Raw genomic sequence first — 20,782 nt, 5'->3', positions numbered from 1 at the left:
GTGAGTGATTTCAAAGTGACACCAAAGCTTTGTTCTTAGACTGATTTTCAAAACTCAGAGCCCCAAGATTTTCTGGTGATAAACTGCTTGGCTTTTCTTCACCCCACAAGTCTTGGCTCAGTCAGAATTGTTGGACTTGACTGTGAAAGAAACTGTTTTTGATGATAGACCAGCTGCTAGGTGTCTCTGGCTCCTTCGATGAACCTGTGTGCACTTGGTGAGAGCCAGAGTCAATCACTGATGAGGGAAGAGCTGGAGTACCAAAGGATGGGGTGGGAGAAAAGAAAGGAAAGAAAATGGAGGGAAATGGAGGAGGAGATGGAAGACAGGAAGAGGAAGATGGTGGGTTGAGAGAGGAAAGGAGCAAACAATTCAGGCTCACGCCAGAGGAGTTTTGAGGAGAGTGGAGAGGGATTTTTCAGGTGAATACTGCTTTGTAACATCTTCTCTCTCTCTTTCTCTCTCTCTCTCTCTCTTTTTAATGACCAGATCTATTTTGAACACATACAAAATACCTTACTTCTGCCGGATTTCAGCAGGGCCATCGGGTGTGATGACTTAGGAAAATGGCTCACAGCTGCTTCTCGCCGGTTACTCGCCAAGGTGTGCACATCAGGAATTCGCTGGTATCTTGCACCACAAGTTTACTTTTGTTAATGCACCTGCCAGCACAAGCCTGGAAGACACCAGACTGTGAGTGTCTTGGGATCTGGACACCTGGCTGGGGAGAGGGGAAGGGGAGGAAGGGGAGGGACTTCCCTAGGTTTCAGGCAAGTGGGTGCCTGTCCCTAGGCACTTAAGGATGGGGACCCCAGCCCACGGACTCTGCCTGTACTGTGCTCCCAATTCTCAGCTCACCCTCTCATACTGAGTCTCACCTTCTACTCCAGGAAGCCTCTCCTGGTTACCCAGGAACTTTCCTGAATTGGGCATGTGTTCTATGGTGTCCTTTCTATTAAACATCCTGTGTGTTCAGCTAGATTTCACGTCCCAGGAGTGCAGACACTGTCTTGCAGAGGTTTTGTTTTTTTTTTTAATCTAAGAACTTGGCAGACGTCACTAGAAATTTTTTTTTTTTTTTACTAAAAATATTTCTCAGGTGGGTGGCCTGGTGGCTCAGCTGGTTGGGCAACCCACTCTTTTTTTTTAATTTTTTAAAAATTTTTATTATTTTTGAGAGAGACAGAGTGAATGGGGCTAGGGCAGAGAGAGAGAGGAAGACACAGAATCTGAAGCAGACCCCAGACTCTGAGCTGTCCGCACAGAGCTTGATGCGAGGCTGGAACTCATGAACCGAGAGATCATGAATTGATCGTGATCAGATGCTTAACTGACTGAGCCGCCCAGGTGCCCCGGACATCCTACTCTTGATTCAGCTCAGGTCATGATGTCACAATCATGAGAGCTGAGAGAGCCCCAGGTTAGGGTTCTCTCTCTCTCTCTCTCTCTCTCTCTCTCTCTCTCTCTCTCTCTCTCTCCTCTCTCTCTCCTCTCTCTCTCTCTCTCCTCTCTCCTCTCCTCTCCTCTCTCCTCTCTCTCATATAAAAACATGTACATATTTGTCAGATGTATCTTCCTGGTAACAGTACATTTGCCCAAGGGGTCTATAGCATCAAGGCACTTTGCTAAAGCTCAGACAGTAGAAACTGGGGACTAAACTTGAGAAGATGGAGAAGGCTGGAATGGAGGACCTCCCCCCCCCCCAGAATGCCCTTCTGAGTGAGTGTCTGGGCCTCAGCTCCCTTTTTCTCTCACAGGTGCTCACTCTCTCTGCCTTGACCTCACTGTCAAATCTCAGTCTGGACCTGGAAAACCTTGGTATGAAGCGCAGGGCTCAGTGGATCAAAAGCCTGTCCTTCATTATGACAGTGACAGCAACAAGGTGGAACCTTCGAGTCCCCTGGGGGAGAAGGTAAACACCACCAAAGCATGGACAGAACTGGCCCAGACACTGGGAGAGGTGGGGCAAGAGCTCAGGATGATCATGTCTGATGTCAACCTGGAGAACAGCATGACCAGGGGTGAGTAGGAGAAGGGGCTGGGGAGATGGGGATAGTCAGCCAGAGAGGGAGGAGCCAGCAGGTGCAGGGATGGGGCTGGCGTACAAGAACCGACCATTGGTCCCACCTAAAAGACATGGTGGACTACCGGGATCATGGAGCTAAAAGAGTCCAAGCCAAGGGGCACGTGGGTGGCACAGTCGGTTAAGTGTCTGACTTCGGCTCAGGTCATGATGTCACTTCACAGTTCATGAGTTCGAGCCTCATGTCAGGCTCTGGTCTAACAGTCCAGAACCTGCTTTGGATTCTGTCTCCGACTCTCTCTATGCCCCTCTCCTGCTTATGTGCTCACTCTCACTCGCTCGCGCTCTCTCCTTCCCTCCCTCCCTCCCTCTTCTTCCCTCCCTCCCTCTCTCTCTCTCTCAAAAAGAAAGAAAGAAACATTAAATAAATAAATAAATAAGTCCAAGCGGACAACTCTGTGTGTGGATTGCAGGTCCTCCCACCCTGCACGTCCAGCTGTGCTGTCCGTGTGAGGCAGAACAAGGCACCGCTGCGTCCTGGCACTTCAACATCAACGGGCAGCCAGCCCTCCTCTTTCATGCGATGAACATGACCTGGACAGTCAGGAATCCTGCAGCCAGAGGCATCAAGGAGGAGTTGGAGAACAAGGGCCTGGCAAACGATCTCAGGAGCATCTCGATGGGAGACTGCGATCACTGGCTTAGGGAATTCTTAGAACACTGGAAGGAAGTGCTGGAGCCCTCAGGTAACTGGGCCGGGCGACGAGGATCCAGGAGCTCTTTAAAGGTCTGATGCCTTCCCCGTGTGGGTACCAGTATAGTATATGTGTGCAATTAAAGATGGGATGGGTCAGTCCACTGACTGACCTCCTGGTGGACTGGAGAGTCCGTGATTGCCATGGGACCTCCACCATCCTCTGTTCCCTGCCACCTCCCTCTGCACAGAGGCCCCCTCCCCGCTAACCAGTGATCCTGTCCCCCTGGATTGCTGGGTGAGCCCCAGCTTAACCTGCATCATTGTGCTTGAGCCTTCTCTTCTTCCTCTGTTTTACTTATTCTTTATCCAGGGCAACTGTCCCTTCTTCTGTCACCTCCCCCACACAGAACTAAGCACCCCCAATTCTGTCACCTCAGAATGTTCTGTCCACAGAGAACATGTCAAGCTGTCTGATAATCAGATGGACATCAGCTGCCTCCCTCAGTGAATACATGAGCTCCATGGGGACAGGGCACAGCCCTCTGTCCATCTTTAGGCCCCAGGACCTGATAGACTGGCTGCCACATAATGAACCAACAGATTTGGGGGTGACATGGAGAAAGTGGGTGCTCAGGAAGGTATTTTATTTTGTATTGAAATATAACTAACATACAGTGTATATTATTGTACAGATGCACAATATAATAATTCAACAATTCTATACATTACTCAGTGCTCATAGGAATAAGTGAACTGTTAATACCCTTTATCTATTTCACCATCCCCCCGCCCCACCTGGCAAGCATCCCCTCCGGCAATCATCAGGAAGGTATTTTTTTAGACTTGACAAGGCTCTCGCTTTTTGTTTGTTTTAGTATCACCCACGAATGTCCCAGACACTGGCCAGTCTCCATTCATGCTATCAAATGCATGGATCATCCTAGCAGTGACTGTCATCAGCTCAGTCCTAACTAGCATCTGAATCGGCATCTCAGGCAAAGCAGGTAGGCATATCGCAGGCTGGCCTCTGGCTGTGGGGGAGGCTGCAGTCTGGTAAGGACGCGGGAGAGGCGCGCCGCGGGTCTCATCCAGGCCCCTGTCCACTGATCCATCGCTACCCGGAAATGATGCATTTCAGTGTGGAGCACCCGCCCCCACACTAGGGCTGGGGATCCTCTGACTTGGGATGGCCGAGGCTGGGATAGGCAGCACAGTAGTGCAGCGAGGGGAGGGGCAAACCAAGTCCTCGGGGGGCTGGGCAGGGTCTAAGATCTATGCTAGGTGGGGTTAATTTGTGCAGTCTAACCCAGGGTTTTCCCAGACCTTTGATGGAAAAATTACTTTTGCTCTCTGAGGATTGCATGATGCACTCAACAATATTCGTAATATTCTGATCAATGTACTGTTATCAAATGTTTCTTCTCTGGAGCATGAGAGAGCAACAATGTTAGGCCAACCCTTGGAGGCAAGAAATGCATTAATGACAATCTGGCTGCTAATCTAATACGTGATCTTCTAATCCTTTCTTTGCACACTTTCCATCAGACTTCCTTCTGTGTCAGGTGGAATAAAATGGCTCCTGGCATTTTGTTTTTTTTATTATTCAGTTGAGAGGAAAATGAACTAGAAATATATTTATTTTGGTTTAACTTGTGTTTGGTTAACTTTGTGTTCACACTCACTTCTCTGTGCAGATAAGTTAATGCTATGCAGAAGCCACGGGTCCACTATGCTGACTAACCAGATGGCATAACACAAAGATACAGGAGCATATGACAAAGTGACACATGAATTAACTTATCTGTTCACATATTAATAAGTCCTATGGCACCTGGCTTAGTTCCCAGGATAAATAATAGTGTGATATATTTAGAAGTGAAACACTGTATAGAAATTGATAAGGAATAAGCTGCTACACAAAACATGGGTGATTCCTATAGATAGAAAGTTAAGAGGAAAATGTCTGACACAGAAGAATATATATTCTAGGATTTTATTTATGTAAATTGCAAAATAGACAAAACTGATCTTTGGTAATAAGTTAGAAGAGAGGATACTGATTGAGAAATGGTCTATATCTTGATCTGACAGGTGATGATGCAGGCGTGTTTCACTTTTAAAAGTGACCATTACATATTTATACACTTTATTGTATAGGAATATTACATTTCAACATAAAAACTTTAAAAAATTTTTAAGTAGGTATTTCAGTTTTCATTCATTAAAACATTCATTAATGTCTTGACAAACTGGTAGTTCTCTCATCAAGAATATCCTCAACGGTGGGTTAAATTATAAACACATTATACATTTTTATGAGAATCAGATATATATACAGTAAGAGACATAGTCACAGAGAGACAAGAGACACAGACAGAGACAGAGAGAACCGTTACATACAAGACAGCCCCAGACTCCACCAGCTGGTCCTCTCCCTCCATCGTTACCCTGGACTTAAGAACTCATTTCTTTCTCCTATTGCTGTTATCATCTTCATAACCTCTTCTCCAGGTTGACCCAAACAGACCTCACACATTGAGGTATAGCAGTTTAGAAAAGTTGGCAGCTTGGGGTTAAAGTCACAGTTTCTGGGGCTCTCTATGCACTCCAAAGTTAAGATTCTGATGACCAAAAGAACCCACTCCACATATGATCCAATGAGGAACCATGTTACTGCTGTGGGAAATGATTCAACTCTTGTAGTTGTTCAAAAGAATAGCAAGGTTCAGCCTGCTCTGTTTTAAGTCTGGGCCCTGCAGTGAAGAGTAAGCTTACCGATAATAGTGTCCAAACGTGCTTGGCAACCTATCTATGGCTTCAGTCAGACTAGGTTGCTGACTGAAAGGCTCACCTGGTGGGTGCTAGGGTGGCAGCAGGAACCCAGGGAATTTACACACCTAGATGTGGGCAGGCCAGCACCATGGCGGGTCCCGATGATCTCTTTTCACAGGGCAGGGGATGCCATGCACAGAGCTGCAGGCACAGGGGTCTGGCTTTAAGCCCTGGTGGAAGGTGTCTGGGAAGGACGCACCTGCCTCGACCCAGCAGGCTGGGGCTTAGGCTGCATCCCCGCAGCACAGGGGGTTGGTGAGCAGGGAGGGCAGAAGACCAGGTTTAGAAACTAGGGCTCAGCAGTGAGGATTTAAAGGAGGCTGGGCCTCTGTGGACACTTGGGGTTGAACTCAGCCACTTGAGTCTGCTCTTGAAGGGCTACATATCTGGACAGGGAGGGGCATGGTTCAACTGGTGAATGTCCATGTCCAAGTAGAGCTGAGGGGAGGTGGGAGGCAGGCGAGGCCCAGGGTGGGGTGTGTGAGAGATAAGACTAAAAATGTGTCCTCCCACACATCCTCCACCTGTGGGGAGAGCCTCCCCACTGGGTCTCCCAGGTCTTCTCGTCAGAGGGAGGATCTGCACTTGAGAAAACAGAGAGCTCTGTGTGCCCATGACACATTCCTACTTTGTTGCCTTTGGCATTTCTTAATATTGCTTTTGCTGATGTAACAGAAAGAGGTGATTGGCCAAAACTAGATGAGGAAAAGAACTGATGGAAAATATCTTAAGCCAGGAGACACTAGGCGGGGGTAGACCCAAGATCATCTGACCTGGAGTCTAACATAATTAATTTTTTCCTCTGAAGCCCAATGATGGTACCAGTACCAGGAGGCAAGGCTCAGCTCTCCAGAGGTCCTTAGTGTCTGACCATGGCTCCAGACCAAGAATGTGAAGAAATCAGGGGTGCCTTGGTGACTCTGTTGACTGGGCATTTGACTCTTGATTTCAGCTCAGATCATGGTCTCAGGGTTTGTGAGATCAAGCCCGTGTCAGGCTCTATGTTGAGAGCTGCTTGGGATTCTCTCTTCCTCTTTCTCTGCCCCTCCCCTATTCACACTCTCTCTGTCCCTCTCTCACCCTCTCTCTCTCTCTCCCCCTCTCAAGATAAGTAAATAAACTAAAAAAAGAAAGAAATTCAGAATGACTTTGATGCCCTATGACTGTTCTAACATCTTTTCATGCTCATCAACCATTTCAAGGATTTGTGGATATCAGGATAAAAACTCTCCCTGTATGCCTTCCCAGATAAAGCCTCTTTTTGCTAGTGGTCCACCCTAAACATAGGCACACATGCATATCTCCACTAAAGGATGTATTCAGGAATGTTCGTGGTGTCTTGATTCATTTTAGCCCCAAACTGGGAAATAATAAATGCCCATCAGAAGATGAATGGACACATAAGTTATAGTACTGTGGAACTGGATAGCTACCATATTAAAAAGAATAAATCATTTTGACATGTGATGTACAGATGAATCTGAAAGACTATATGGCGTATTATTCCATCTATATGAAGTTCAAGAACAGACAAAACTAGTCATGGTAGTACAAGTTAGAATAGTGATTGCCTCACCTAAATACCCACTGATAGATGAATGGATAAGAAAGATATAGTATATATACAATGGAATATTACTCGGCCACATAAAAAGATTGGAATCTTGCTGTTTGTGACAACATAGGTGGATCTAGAGGGTATTACGCTAAGTGAAATATGTCAGACAGAAAAAGATACCATATAATTCCACTTATATGAGGAATCTAAAAAAACAAAACAAATGAACAAACAAACTAACTAAAAAACAAGACAAAACAAAACAGAAATGGACTCATAAATACAGAAAACAGCTGGTGGTTGCCAGTGTTGAGAGGGTGAGAAGGTGGGTGAAATGTGTGAAAGAGATTGATAGGTACAAACTTCCAGTTATAAAATAAATAAGTTATGGGCTTGAAAAGTACAGCATAGAGAATATAGTCAATCCTATTGTAATAATTTGTATGGTGACAGATGCTAACTAGATTTATCATAGTGAACTTAGCATAACAGATAGACTTGTTGAATCACTATTGTACACCTGAAATGAATATAATATTGTAAGTCAATAATACTTCTACTTGAAATAATCTTTTAAAAAGTGTAGGGCCATCTGGGTGTCTCAATCGGTTAAGTATCTGACTTCGGCTCAGCTCATGATCTCATGGTTCGTGGGCTCGAACCCCGTGTAGGGCTCTGTGCTGACAGCTAGCTCAGAGCCTGGAACCTGGTTCAGATTCTGTGTCTCCCTGTCTCTCTGACCCTACCCTGCTCACGCTGTCTCTCTCTCTCAAAAATAAATAAGAAGACATTTAAAAAAATGTTTTGGGGGCGCCTGGGTGGCTCAGTCAGTTAAGCGTCCGGCTTCGGCTCAGGTCAGATCTCATGGTTCGTGGGTTCGAGCCCCACATCGGGCTCTGTGCTGACAGCTAGCTCAGAGCCTGGAGCCTATTTCAGATTCTGTGTCTCCCTCTCTCGCTGACCCTCCCCTGCTCCAGCTGTCTCTCTCTGTCTCTCAAAAATAAATAAAAAGCATTAAAAAAAATTTTTTTTAATGTTTTAGGTATAAAGGAGGTTGAGGTAGAAAAGGGAAAGAGGGAGCCTCTGCAATGTTAAGAACATTCTTATCTTGTCAACTACACTAAAAAAAAAAATTGTCTCTTAACATAGTAATGGTTACACAAAGATACATATGCTTGTGATATTAAATTTCTGCATGTGATAAATCATGCTTGTGATATTAAACTTATTTTTAAGTTATGGCTATTTTCAAAATGACAGTTTTGTGTAGTATAGAAAGAGTAAACCAATGGAACAGAAGAGAGCCTAGAGACAGATGCCAGCAAGTCTAGAAACTTGGTGTCTAGTAGTATGGCAAAAAATGGCAGTGAAGGATGCACTGATTGTTAAATGACACAGGGATCATTGCTCAAGCATGTAACAAAAAGTGGATATTTACTGAATGCCGGAGGCCCGCTCTGGCTGGTCCAAGGCTCCCTGAAGGGGTAGCGGCGGACGGGAAAATGAGAGAGATTCATGCAGTTTCTTTCTTGGTCCAGCCTGGCATCATCTTCTTCCTTCTATCATCTCCTCTTTATTATTTCTATCTCCTATCTCCCCAGGTTTTAGGCCTTCATTTATAGACTTATGACATCAAAAAGTGGAATTTTTACAAATAATTCTCGGTGATAAAGATGCTTTGAAAAGGGTGCAGAAACAAGTTTAACAGAGGCATTTCTTCAGAACTACTCTAATTACAATGAGGTAACTTACACATCATAGGATAACAGGATATTCTCAGTGAAAAGCAGATAACATACACATTTGTTTGAACCAGTAGTAAATCTTACAACTAAGATAGCAGGATGTTTTCAGTGAGAAAAAGATAGCAAACACATTTTATAACAATGATGCTAAAATTCAGGCAGAAACAGGGCTAGGAGGCATTCTATTAGGCTCACAAGAGGAAGAATATATTCATGATGATTAGTAGGTAAACCTTTTGTCAACCTTGTTCTTTGATGTTGAAGGTGTAAGCGCCATAGGCGCCCTAGATGAGCCAGCCTTTGCATATGAGTTTAAGTTGTAACTACTCTTACCTATCCTCACAGTGGGCACCAAATTAGCATATGTATGCGCAGTAACTTATGCCTAGCTCCTATTTGTTTCTATTTCCTAAGTTAGGCTTTTTATCTCTGGGTCAGGGTAAACATTATGCTTGTGTTCTTTAACCCCCTTTATTTTCCAGGTCTTAAGTTTGTGAAGCTCAATAGAAGAGCCTTTCGACAAACATCTGCAGTGCTTTGTTTAACTCCCTCTTTATAGAGGTGGGAATATGCTTCTTCCCATGAGGAATCTGGGGAATATCGGTCTGATTTGGAACATTGTGAGGCCTAATCAATAGCAACAGGCTTAATTTTACATGAGCAATCAGTTAACAGAAGGAGATGCCAGCTTCTGTCACCTGTGGCAGGAGCCGTGCTACATCTACCATTTCCTTACTGTGACCGTGTCATCCAGCAAGGCCGGTTCGGCTCCCAGCAACTGAACATGATGTTCTGAGTTGAATTGTGTCTCCCCTAAAAGATGCACCGAAGACCTAAACCCTCATACCTGTGAATGTATCTTTATATGGAAATAAGGTCATTGCTGATGTCATTAGTCAAGATAAAGTCATCGGGATGGAGCCTAATCCAACATTACTGGTGTACTCATAAAAGGGGGAAATTTGAACACAGATAGACATGCACAGTTTGAAGACACTGAAGATGGAGACACATAGAAAGAAGATAGTCACGTAACAATAAAAGTAGAGATTAAAATGATGCAGCTGTTATCAAAGCAATTCAGGAGTGCTGGCCAGTGTAAGAGTGACCTTAGGGTGGCAACCGAGCGGCCATTCTGCTGTAGGTCGGAGAACTCCCTGCACCGACGACCCCCCACCCCCTCACCAGCAGACCTGGAATGTCCCGCCCCAGTTTGAAAACAGCCAATCATGAAGCCCCAGCTTCCCATCACCCTGACAGAAGGAGGCAACCTATTCCATCCCGCCACGTCCCTGAAATGCCCTTATTTGATACTCTGCCCTCCCAAGATCAAACCCGGAACCCCCTCACCCATTAAAAACCCTGCCCCTTTCAAACCAGATGCGACTTCCCGGACTCCCCACTCCCGGGGTCATGGAACCTCGCCCGGGAATCGCAGATCCCAATAAAGGCTTTCTTGGCTCCATAACCTGGTCTCTTTTTCCTCTCATCTCTGCCTCCATTTATTAAATCTTACAGCCACTGCCAGAGGTAGCAGAGTCCTCGGAAGGAATGGAACCCTGCTGAAACCTTGACTTGGGACTTCAGGCCTTGCCTACCCAGTTTGACATTGTGATTGTGATGTTGTTATTTTAATATATATGTATGTGTTTGTTTTCTTCTTGTTTCTGGCACAAAGCTCCTGAAACTCTTGAAATTTCCAAAGCAATGCGAGCCATGAGTGTGCCTTTTGTTAAGTTGATGAGGTGACTGGAAGACTGACAGTGCTGTCAGAATGGGGGCTGGTCACCAAAGGAACAAACCTTGTAATTAAAGAGTTGGAACCTACAGTCCCACCCTCCCTACCAGCCCCCCATTCTCCCGCCACTTACCCATGACACTCTGGGAAGGAACATGGGTTGGAGCTTGACTCGATCACTGACTGACAGTGATTTAATCAATCATACCTATGTAATGAAGCCTCCGTGGAAACCCAAGAGGATGGGGTATGGAGAGCTTCCGGTTTGGTGGAAGACTGGTATTCTTGAAGAGGACATGGAAATTTGGTACCCTTTCCCATACTTTGTCCTGTGCATCTCTTCCATCTGGTTATACCCACTTATAATACACTGGTGATGTAGTAAGTAAAATGTTTCTCTGAGTTCTGTGAGTTGCTCTAGCAAATTAATGAAACTGAAGGAATGGATTGTTGGTCATCAGAAGCATGGGTGACAATCTCGACTTGCAATCTAGACCACCTCCGTCTGAAGGGTGGTGAGGCAGGGAGCCTTGTAGAGCTGACCCCTTAACTTGTGGTGTTATGCCCAGATTTTAATATCGCCCCCAAAAACCAGAGACCACCAGGAAGACCAAGTCACGCATGCAAAAGCAAAGGGCTTTATTACGGGCTTAGGCTCGCTGGGGCCTAAACTCGGGCTCACAGACTTTACCAGCATGGTGGATCCATGCTGAGAGCCCCAACAAAGGCGAGGTAGGGCTTTTATGAGTTAGGGGAGGGGGAGTTACAGGAGACTGTGACACAGGTACAGTGATCCAATCATTATTATACAATATTATTGACAGCAGGTTTAACCATTCACATTGCCTAGAGTATTCGTTACTTTTGGCGGGACCCAATCACAACATTTAGAGTATTGACCAATCACAGAGTGGGCCCAGAACCCTCACCTAGGGCGTGACTAGTCTTAGCCTCCATCTTTAGACCTGCCCTTAGAAATGTTAAAGGTGTTAGCTGGCCTTTCCTGATTGGGTGTTACAAGGGTGGTCCCTTTTGCCTTGGGCAATGTGTGCCCTTCTATTGTCTCAAACCTGCATCCTTACAGTGGGATCTAATTATCTGAATTGAATTAAATTGGGGGCACCTGGGTGGTTCAGTTGGTTGAGCTTCCAACTTCAGCTCAGGTCATGATCTCACAGTTTGTGGGTTCGAGCCCCACATCAGGCTCTGTGCTGCCAGCTCAGAGCCTGGAGCCTGTTTCAGATTCTGTGTCTCCCCCTCTCTCTGCCCTTCCCCTACTCGCACTCTGTCTGTCTCTCTCAAAAATAAACATTAAAAAAATGAATTGAATTAAATTGTAGGACACCCAGCTGGTGTCTAGAGAATTGCTTGTTGGTATGGGGAACGCCTTTCCCCCTCCATCACTGGGATTGAGTACAAAACCCTTTTCTTGGACTTTGTTACAGCAAGCTCAACAAATGAACACCAATGGCATACAAAACTTATAGGCCCTAAGGCCTCCAAAGATGATTACAAATAAGAGCCTGGACATTCCTGGTCAATGGGAGAAAATGGTGAACCTGACAAACAAATGAATATGTGGAAAAGGAAGGGTGAGCGCGTGATCAACAGACAGGCTTTACTGGAAGTTTCTCTCTGGGAGCAAACTCCAAGAGAGACAAACAGGCAGTTCCCACATGCTGATCTTTTCCTGTCACAGGCCCCAGAGCCCCTTCCCCATCCCACCATTCCTTGCCACCAACCCAATACTCACCCACTTCAGCACAAGTGTGGGAAGTGGTAATGTACTCATTTGTACATTATAGATGAACAATCTGGGGATGAAAGAGAGTAGGTGGCTTGCCCCCAGTCACACAGTAAGTGTGGGCACTAGTGCTGTTGTTGGTGCCCTTGACGCTGCACTTTATTTAGCAGGCTGAATTGCATGATGGCAGTTTTAAATATTTGAAGGACCTTCACTTGGGAGAAGGTACAGATTTCTCTAAGAGACCCCCAGAAAATGAACTAGGATACATACTTGGAAGCTATGAACAGATGATAGCTGACTATAAGGAAAAACATTCTAATGAATATGGTAAGAGTTGCCCAAAGTTGGAATAGCTCTGATGTGTGAAGTCGGCTATCCCCCGACCAGTATAACATGAGGACAGTAATGGTACATGCTGCATAAGGTTGTTGAAAGTCAGAGCTGTGAGTGGTTCCTGGCAATCCTAACACATAAATGTTTCTTTTTTTCCTTTATTTTTTTATTTTTTAATGTTTATTTATTTTTGGTAGAACACAAGAGGGGGAGGAACAGAGAGAGAGCGAGACACAGAATCTGAAGCAGGCTCCAGGCTCTGAGCTTCAGCACAGACCCCCAACGTGGAGCTCAAACCCACAGACGGTGAGATCATGACCTGAGCTGAAGTCGGTCACCCAACCAAGTGAGCCACCCAGGTGCCCCAAATGTTTCTTAAATTTAAAATAAAAATCAAGTCCATAGGTTCGAGCCCTGCTTCAGGCTCTGTGCTGACAGCTCAGAGCCTGGAGCCTGCTTCAGATTCTGTGTCTCCCTCTCTCTCTGTTCCTCCCCTATTCATACTCTGTCTCTCTCTGTCTCTCAAAAATAAATAAAAGTTAAAAAAAATTGTTTTAAATAAAAGTAAAATAAAAATCAAGGGGCACCTAGGGGGCTCAGTCAGCGAAGTTTCTGACTCTTGATCTCAGGGTCGTGAATTCAAGCCCTTTGTTGGGTTGTGGAGCCTACTTAAAAAAAAAAAAATCAATAGAAATGTCGAAGCCAGTGCTGGGCATTCCCTTAAACAATGTAGAAGACAACTGCTCAGGATTTTCACCAGCTACCTACCACTCCCTTTCTCTCACTCCATCCTCAGGGGGAAAGGGAAAGTAGGGCCCAAAGCCACGTTTGTATCTCATAATCTTGGCACCTCAGTAACTGCACGGGGGGGGGGGGGGGGGGGGGGGGGGGGGGGGGGGGGGGGGGGGGGGGGGGAGACACAGGACCAAACTGGAATCAACAGAATCTCTCTCCTGGAACTGACCATTGCTGGTCTCAGGTTCTGTGCACTGCTGGAATTGAGGGGAGGTAAACTCGGGCTTTACACAAGGAGGGCAGAAAACACCAGACTGAGAGAAGAAGGTATCATGGGTACAAAGAGGTGGACATCCAAGACCACTTGGTTGTGGAAGGGAGAGGCAGCCAATGGGAGACCAACTGCTTGGTTGTCATAGACTCTGGGTCTAAAATTCTTTCTTGCTTAGCAAGAAATCAGGACGCAGGAATAAAATGTGAGAGATGGCTAATGTCCAGGAGAAGACAAGAGCCCCAATTGAGGGTCCTTGCTCTGTTTTTATTAGGATCAGAAGGCTTACACCATGGTGATGGACCTGCACCAAGGGACAATGAAATTGTGAACTTTTTTTTTAATGTTTTATTTATTTTTAAGACAGAGAGAGACAGATCATAAACAAGGAAGGGCCGAGAGAGAGGGAGACCCAGAATCGGAAGCAGGCTCCAGGCTCTGAGCTGTCAGCACAGAGCCCAATGTGGGGCTCAAACCCACGCATGTGAGATCATGACCTGAGCTGAAGTCAGACACTTAACCGACTGAGCCACCCAGGCACCCCAAAATTGTGAACTTTAACTCATGGAGGTGAGGTAAAGAAAGTCTTGAAGATATGCAGAGTTAGGGGTTGGGGTCTATACAAAACAAAATCAGCAGGGGGGAAGGTTGTTTACAGCAGACTGAGGCACCACCTCTGTTTATCTAAACTGGTCTAGGGGACAGGAAAGACAGAGCAAGCTACCTCAGGGTCAACAAGGCACCTTTCTTTTGTTAATTAACTTGGCCCTGGGCACCTGCGCCCTACAGCCCCTGCAGGGTTTATAGCCCTGTTTACCTGTTTGCCTATTGTGGTCCTTCCTTCCTGTGAAACCAGATCTCTGCTATTGTTCTAAGTTGGGGGGTGTTTCTGCCCTGAATACCTAACCTTGTTCACCTCCTTTATCATTGTTCTATATTGGGGCCTTTGCCCCTCCCTCTCTACACCTATTTACCTAATCTTATTTACCAAAACTTGGGTGTGAGTATCCTATGGTTTTCTAATTCGTTATGCCTTGTTAACTCATCAGTGCAGGCTCGGGGAATTCCTAAGCTTATTCCCCATGTTCTCCCTTTTTGTTTTTCTTGGTTCTTTTAGTGCTGTGTTCAAGGACCGTCATGATGAGATCCTGGTCTGTCTTTTGCTTTTGGATGGCTTGGAGGGTGATTCTGCAAAGACAAAAAGAGACACGGTAAAAGCATTCTGCTCTCCAGAGTTATCCAGAATTTGAGATGGGCCTTGGTTGTAAGAGAGAAAGGATTTAGATCACTAAAGCCACATTTCCCAGGAATCAGGCCATTCAGTTTTAAGCTGATCTTCCGCATATTGTAGCTGTAAGTTACTTTAGGAAGGTGACCAAGCGGCCATTTTATTGCGGGTCAGAGAATAGTTCCAGGCGCCGCCAGGGACCGACGACCCCCACTCTCTGATCTGGAATGTCTCAAACTGGAATGTCTCACCATGGAATTCCAGCATCCCCCTCACCCCACCGAAGTAAACAGCCAATCCTATCCTGCCACAGTCCAAAGATGCCCTTACTTGGCTACCTGCCCACCTGAGATCAAACCCGGAACTCTTGCATGCATAAAACACCTTGCTCTCCCGTTCCAGGCGCAACTTCCCTGACTCCCCACTCCAGAGTCATGGAACCTTGCCCAGGAATTGCAGACTCCAATAAAGCTTCTCTTGGCTCCACAACTTGGTCTCTCTTTCCTCTCGCCTCTGCGTCCATCTATTAAATCTTAGAGTAGCTGTTGGCGCAATATCCTATCTAAATTTTTTGTACTGTCAGGAAGGTGGGAAGAAAAAACACTGTGAAGGTGTCTCTGGAGAGCATCCCAAGCCTGGGTGTGATTATCAGAAATGCCAGTCATGCAAATGTGCTGCCAGGGCAGTTGAGAGTGGAGGATCAAGGCCTCCTGTCTTTTTCCAAAAAAATCCACTGCAGCCTCTGGAGCCTCAAGGAGGGACAAAACTTGCCTAGCAATGGAAGTCTGGCTTATAAATTCTTTGGTAGTGTTGACCACAAATGTATTAAGGACATGGGTTGTTTAGATAGTATGATACAGGCTGATTCCAGCTATACTGCCAGAGACGATAACACCTACTGGTGCCAAGATGCCCATGATTAAAGGCCAACAGATCTCTTTTTCTCTCACAGCAGAGTGCCAGTGTTGAACAAGCTTGGAAAGTGTGCCTCATCCTGATGGATGCATGTAGGGGCAGAGCTATTAACAGGAACCCAGGCTGAGATGCAGTAAGTATTAATAATGAGGAAATACTTAATTGGGTGATGTGATCATTATTTATGCAGGACATAAGCCAGCCCTGGGAGGTAGAGATATAATAATTATTTTCTAGTTGTTGGATCTATAAAGTGGAGGTAGCAAAGAGAACGTAGGGAAAAGGGACACAAATAGAGGTCTATGCAAACTGATGGTTGTGCAGAAAGGCCCAAGTTAGGTTAATATGTCGTTTTATGTAAATCTCACCATGGCTAATAGTACGAGTGAAGAAGGGAAGACCTAGCTTCCAAAGATTAACAAGCCAAGGTCCTTTTAATTTTCCTTTATGTGAAGAAATTATAAAGCCAGACAAGCCTCATCTTTCCAAAAAATATTCTCCCTACTAAATTAGTCAAAGAATATGCTCTTATTAAGATATTTTGTTTCAAGATGTCCTCTAGGACCCTGTCAATAATAGTTCATGTAAGATTTAATAGATGGAGGCAGAGATGAGAGGAAAGAAAGAGACCAAGTTATGAGGCCAAGAAAGCCTTTATTGGGATCTGCGATTCCCGAGTGAGGCCCCATGACCCCGGCAGTGGGGAGTCAGGGAAGTCTCACCTGATAGGCAATGGGCGGGGTTTTTTATGGGTGAGGGGGTTCCGGGTTTGATCTTGGGAAGGCAGATTATCAAATAAGGGCATTTCAGGGACGTGGCGGGATGGAATAGGTTGCCTCCTCTGTCAGGGTGATGGGAAGCTGGAGCTTCATGATTGGCTGTTTTCAAACTGGCGCGGGACATTCCAGGTCTGCAGGTGAGGGGTGGGGGTCATCGGTGCACGGAGTTCTTCTCCGACCCACAGCAGAATGGCCGATCAGTCGCCACCTTAAGGTCACTCTTACAGTTCAGTTTCCCCAGTGAAGAGTATGCTCAGTCTCTCCATAACAGGTTGTCCAAGGAATATTATTCTAGGGGTGGTCTGAGTATTTGAGACCAGAGCAAGCTATAACATCAGGAGTGTGAAATTGTAAGGACACAAGTCTAAACCAAACAGACTCCAAGACAGGCTTTAAGTTTCCCCTCTGATCTAGAAGGCCTAGGTTTCAGTTCCCCGAAACTAACAGGCAGTTACACATTGCCTAAAGCAAGAGAGACCACCTTCGCACACCCAATCAGGGAAGGCCGGCTACCACTCTCCACATTCCTAAGGGCAAGGCCTGCAGATGGAAACTTTAGATAGGACCCTGTTACCTAATGTTAAAGTTAACCCAACAGTCACCAAACAAGACCCTAGGCTCACCCTGTAATTGGTTAATTTTAAAGGTACTCTAAATGTTGTAATTGAATCCCGCCAAAAGTAACGAATACTCTAGACAATGTGAATGGTTAAACCTGCTGTCAATAATATTGGATAATAATGATTGGATCACTGTACCTATGTCACAATTTCTTGTAACTCCCCCTTCCCAAACCCCATAAAAACCCTGCTCAGCCCTTGTTCGGGGCTCTCAGCACAGATCCACTGCCCTGGTGAGGTCTGAGAGTCCAAGCTCGAGCCCATAATAAAGCCCTTTACCTTTGCATGCATAACTCGGTCTCCCTGGTGGTCTCTGGTCATTGAGGATACCGCTTTCTGGGAATAACAAGATATGCTTGTTTTTTGAGGTATATCAAAGCTTGTGGCTGAGAAAAAAAGGTAAAGTTGTCTGGCCTTTAGAGGTTTTGGGCTGTACATGCAAAAGCCAGTTGATTTTTAGCTTAAGACGAGCAGGTAATTTGCTACGTTAGTAACACACATAGGAGGTGCTCAAGGAAGCCATCATTGAGGTATTGGCATATAAAGCCAATGTTCTTGTTCAGTTTGGAAAGGCAGGTTAAGATTGTCTCATTCCATGAACTCTGTCATTATTGCTAATAGGAATATCCCAGGCTAATAGGAATCTTAAGCTGTCAAGTATAGGCGGGTTAAGGAGATGAGCCCAATACAAATATTGAGCTTGGCTTGGACAAATGAGGGCAAGCAGTAGAATCAGGCTTACCCGAATCAAATTCCTGTCAATGATGGAGATCATGGCCATCAGGTGCGAGTCAGGGGTGTATGCAACATGACTGTGTTGTAAGAGGATGCCAGTCTGGTTAGACAGGCGTTTAAGGCATCCCCATGTCATATCAGGGGCAAGGACTTGCGTTCATGGAGTGGCTTCAGGATGCGGAGTCCACGAAGAGACTTCTTCCATCTTGAAAAAGGGGGCTGGTGGCTGTTCACTCAGAGTCATTCTCTAGAAGTCTTGGTTCATTGGAAGATACCCTGAGGGTCTCCACCATGCCATGGTAAGGCTTCACCAACCGAGAGGGAATCCATAGAGGTCCAGAATCAGAAAGAACACAAGCATATCCTTGACCCCAGGTGAGAAATTTAGTGAGCCCAGACCGTATGGGCCCCCCTTCTTCCATCTAGAAAAAGGGGGCTGATGGCTGTTCACTCAGAGTCATTCTCTAGAAGTCTTGGTTCTAAGGGTTTTGCATAGCACCATTGGGTGAGAGGGTTTAACTTATTTTGAAAAATTCCACTCAGCTGCAGTTAGTCCTTGAGGAGTAAGATGTAAATAGTTAAGAGTAATCATAGTATGATCAAGATGGAGCTGAGATTCGGGGTGCCTGGGTGGCTCAGGTTAAGCATCCAACTTAGGCTCAGGTCATGATCTGAATGCTCATGAGTTCAAGTCCCGCCTCTGGCTCTGTGGTGACAGCTCAGAGCCTGGAACCTGCTTTGGATTCTGTGTCTCCTCTTTCTGCCTCTCCCCTGCTCGTGCTCTCTCTCTCTCAAAAATATATAAACTCAAAAAAAAAAAAAAAAAAAGAAAAGAAAAAGAAAAAGGAGCTGAGGTTGTAAGGCAGACAACCAGGGGTATCTCCCCCTTTTTGTTTTTTTAACATGTTTTTGAGCATAATATATGCTCATTTTACATTTGTTTTGCCTTGTGGATTACAAGGAATGAATAATTCCAACCAAGGCTTAAGTAAAACAACTTAAAAGGGCATGTTGTCCTGTTGCCTTATCCTTTTTGTTAAAATTAGATTTATTTACTTCCTTACTTATTACCATTAACAAAAATGTATTTTTTCTGTGGTTGTTGTAGGAAGCACTAATTTCATTTTGGCTCAGCAATAACTTAGATATTGATCATTGGCCATTGAGAGAGAGGGCTAAAGGGCCAAAGTCAAGGTCCATTCCCCTGCCCTTTTCAGCAATGTTCACATAAATACATTTCAGCCATATGGACATCCATTTGTGGTGTACAATGGGCTAAGTTTAGTAAAATGGCTCCCGTGTATCTTAGTAAGAGCCCTTCATACATCATCCACCCCTCACATGGCAGAGGCGTTTATTCCTCTGCTAAACAGGAACATCACAAATGTGGAGGATTTGGGAGGTGGGCACCAAGAGTATTGCCACTATTTTCCAGCCTTTGGATCAAAGGAGTAGGAATTTTAATCTTAACCCAGTGTACTTTTAAAATCCATTTATTTTAACACTAGTCTGACCACACAGATAATTTCTTTTTAAAGATTTTCCTTCATGACCCTTCTACAACTTTTCTTTGCCCTTCTTAGATTTTGTCCCAAGCCGTTTTTCTCCAAATAACCAGTCGTATTTAGGACAAAATTAGTTTCTTTTACCTTCAGCAAAAAATATATCTCCATTTCTTACATCTTTCTTTCATATCTCTTTACTTTCCTACATACAGAGTGCTTTTCTTATTTTTATCAGTTTTAACTACATTTAGCAGAATTTTTAACTTTAGAAACCATAGTCTCCAGTGGAAACTAAGTAGTGACCAATTGTGAATTGTCTGTTACAACAGAAAATTTTTTAGGTGGTAGATTCGTGAATCCATTAAGCATGAAGCATGTATTTAAATATTTCTTATAAGACATCAGAAGCATAAACCTATGTATGGTAAGCAATACCTCAGCATTCCATTTGGTTTGGAAGAGGCCTAAATGTCCGAAGAACTTAATTCACTTTATTATTTAAGCAAAATGTTAAAGTCTTAGGTTACCAAAGACCCTGAAAACTGTCTTTGAACAATTACCCACAAAAATTATGAGGCAGACAAAGTTAACCATTACTTTGTGTCATCCTTTTGCTAATAAATTTGAACAGAGATATTATGAGCTTATTTGACCTTTACTAAAGCTTAGTAGATTAACGTTTTATAATTTAAAAGATATGCCTATCTTAAGAATATTTCATCTGTGTCCCCTTAAGAGTTTACCATTTTTAATTATATGCCAACAAACTGGACAACACAGAAGAAATGGGCAATTCCTAAATGCTCATGCACTGCCAAAATTCAAACAGGAAGAGACAGAAAGCATGAATAGACCAATAACCAGTGAAGAAATCGAATCCATTATCAAAAATCTCCCAATGAATAAGAGCCCAGGGACAGATGGCTTCCCAGGGGAATTCTACCAGACATTTAAAGCAGAGCTAATACCCATTCTTCTCAAACTATTCCAAAAAATAGAAATAGAAGGAAAAGTTCCAAACTCATTCTACGAAGCCAGCATCATCTTGATCCCCAAACCAGACAGAGACCCAGCCAAAAAAGAGAACTACAGACCAATATCCTTAATGAATACAGATGCAAAAATACTCAACAAGATACTAGCAAATCGACTTCAACAGCATATAAAAAGAATTATCCATCATGATCAAGTGGGATTCATTCCTGGGTTACAGGGCTGGTTCAATATTCACAAATCCATCAATGTGATCCATCACATTAACAAAAGAAGGGGAAAAAAACATATGATCCTGTGGATAGATGCAGAAAAAGCATATGACAAA

General features: G+C 44.6%; 2 protein-coding genes across 2 annotated transcripts in view; both read left to right on the top strand.

The window, feature by feature from the left end:
* The first annotated feature begins 1,895 nt into the window (after window positions 1-1,895).
* RAET1E (retinoic acid early transcript 1E) lies at window positions 1,896-9,374 on the top strand. Its single transcript, XM_029945116.1, has 4 exons — window positions 1,896-2,021; window positions 2,497-2,769; window positions 3,596-3,724; window positions 9,338-9,374. Exons 1-3 carry the CDS (start codon window positions 1,979-1,981, stop codon window positions 3,700-3,702), a joined length of 423 nt encoding a protein of 140 aa, XP_029800976.1. The 5' UTR covers window positions 1,896-1,978; the 3' UTR covers window positions 3,703-3,724; window positions 9,338-9,374.
* A 1,374-nt stretch (window positions 9,375-10,748) lies between these two features.
* LRP11 (LDL receptor related protein 11) overlaps window positions 10,749-20,782 on the top strand; it is a 63,413-nt gene continuing 53,379 nt past the window's right edge. The window contains exons 1-3 of the mRNA XM_029943250.1: window positions 10,749-10,900; window positions 14,797-14,890; window positions 15,860-15,914. Coding sequence (XP_029799110.1) covers window positions 10,749-10,900; window positions 14,797-14,890; window positions 15,860-15,914 — 301 coding nt within the window. The remainder of the gene's footprint in view (window positions 10,901-14,796; window positions 14,891-15,859; window positions 15,915-20,782) is intronic.

The sequence above is a fragment of the Suricata suricatta genome, chromosome 7, assembly GCF_006229205.1.
Source record: "Suricata suricatta isolate VVHF042 chromosome 7, meerkat_22Aug2017_6uvM2_HiC, whole genome shotgun sequence".
Lineage (NCBI taxonomy): Eukaryota > Metazoa > Chordata > Mammalia > Carnivora > Herpestidae > Suricata > Suricata suricatta.
This window is presented reverse-complemented; position numbering and strand designations above follow the sequence as displayed.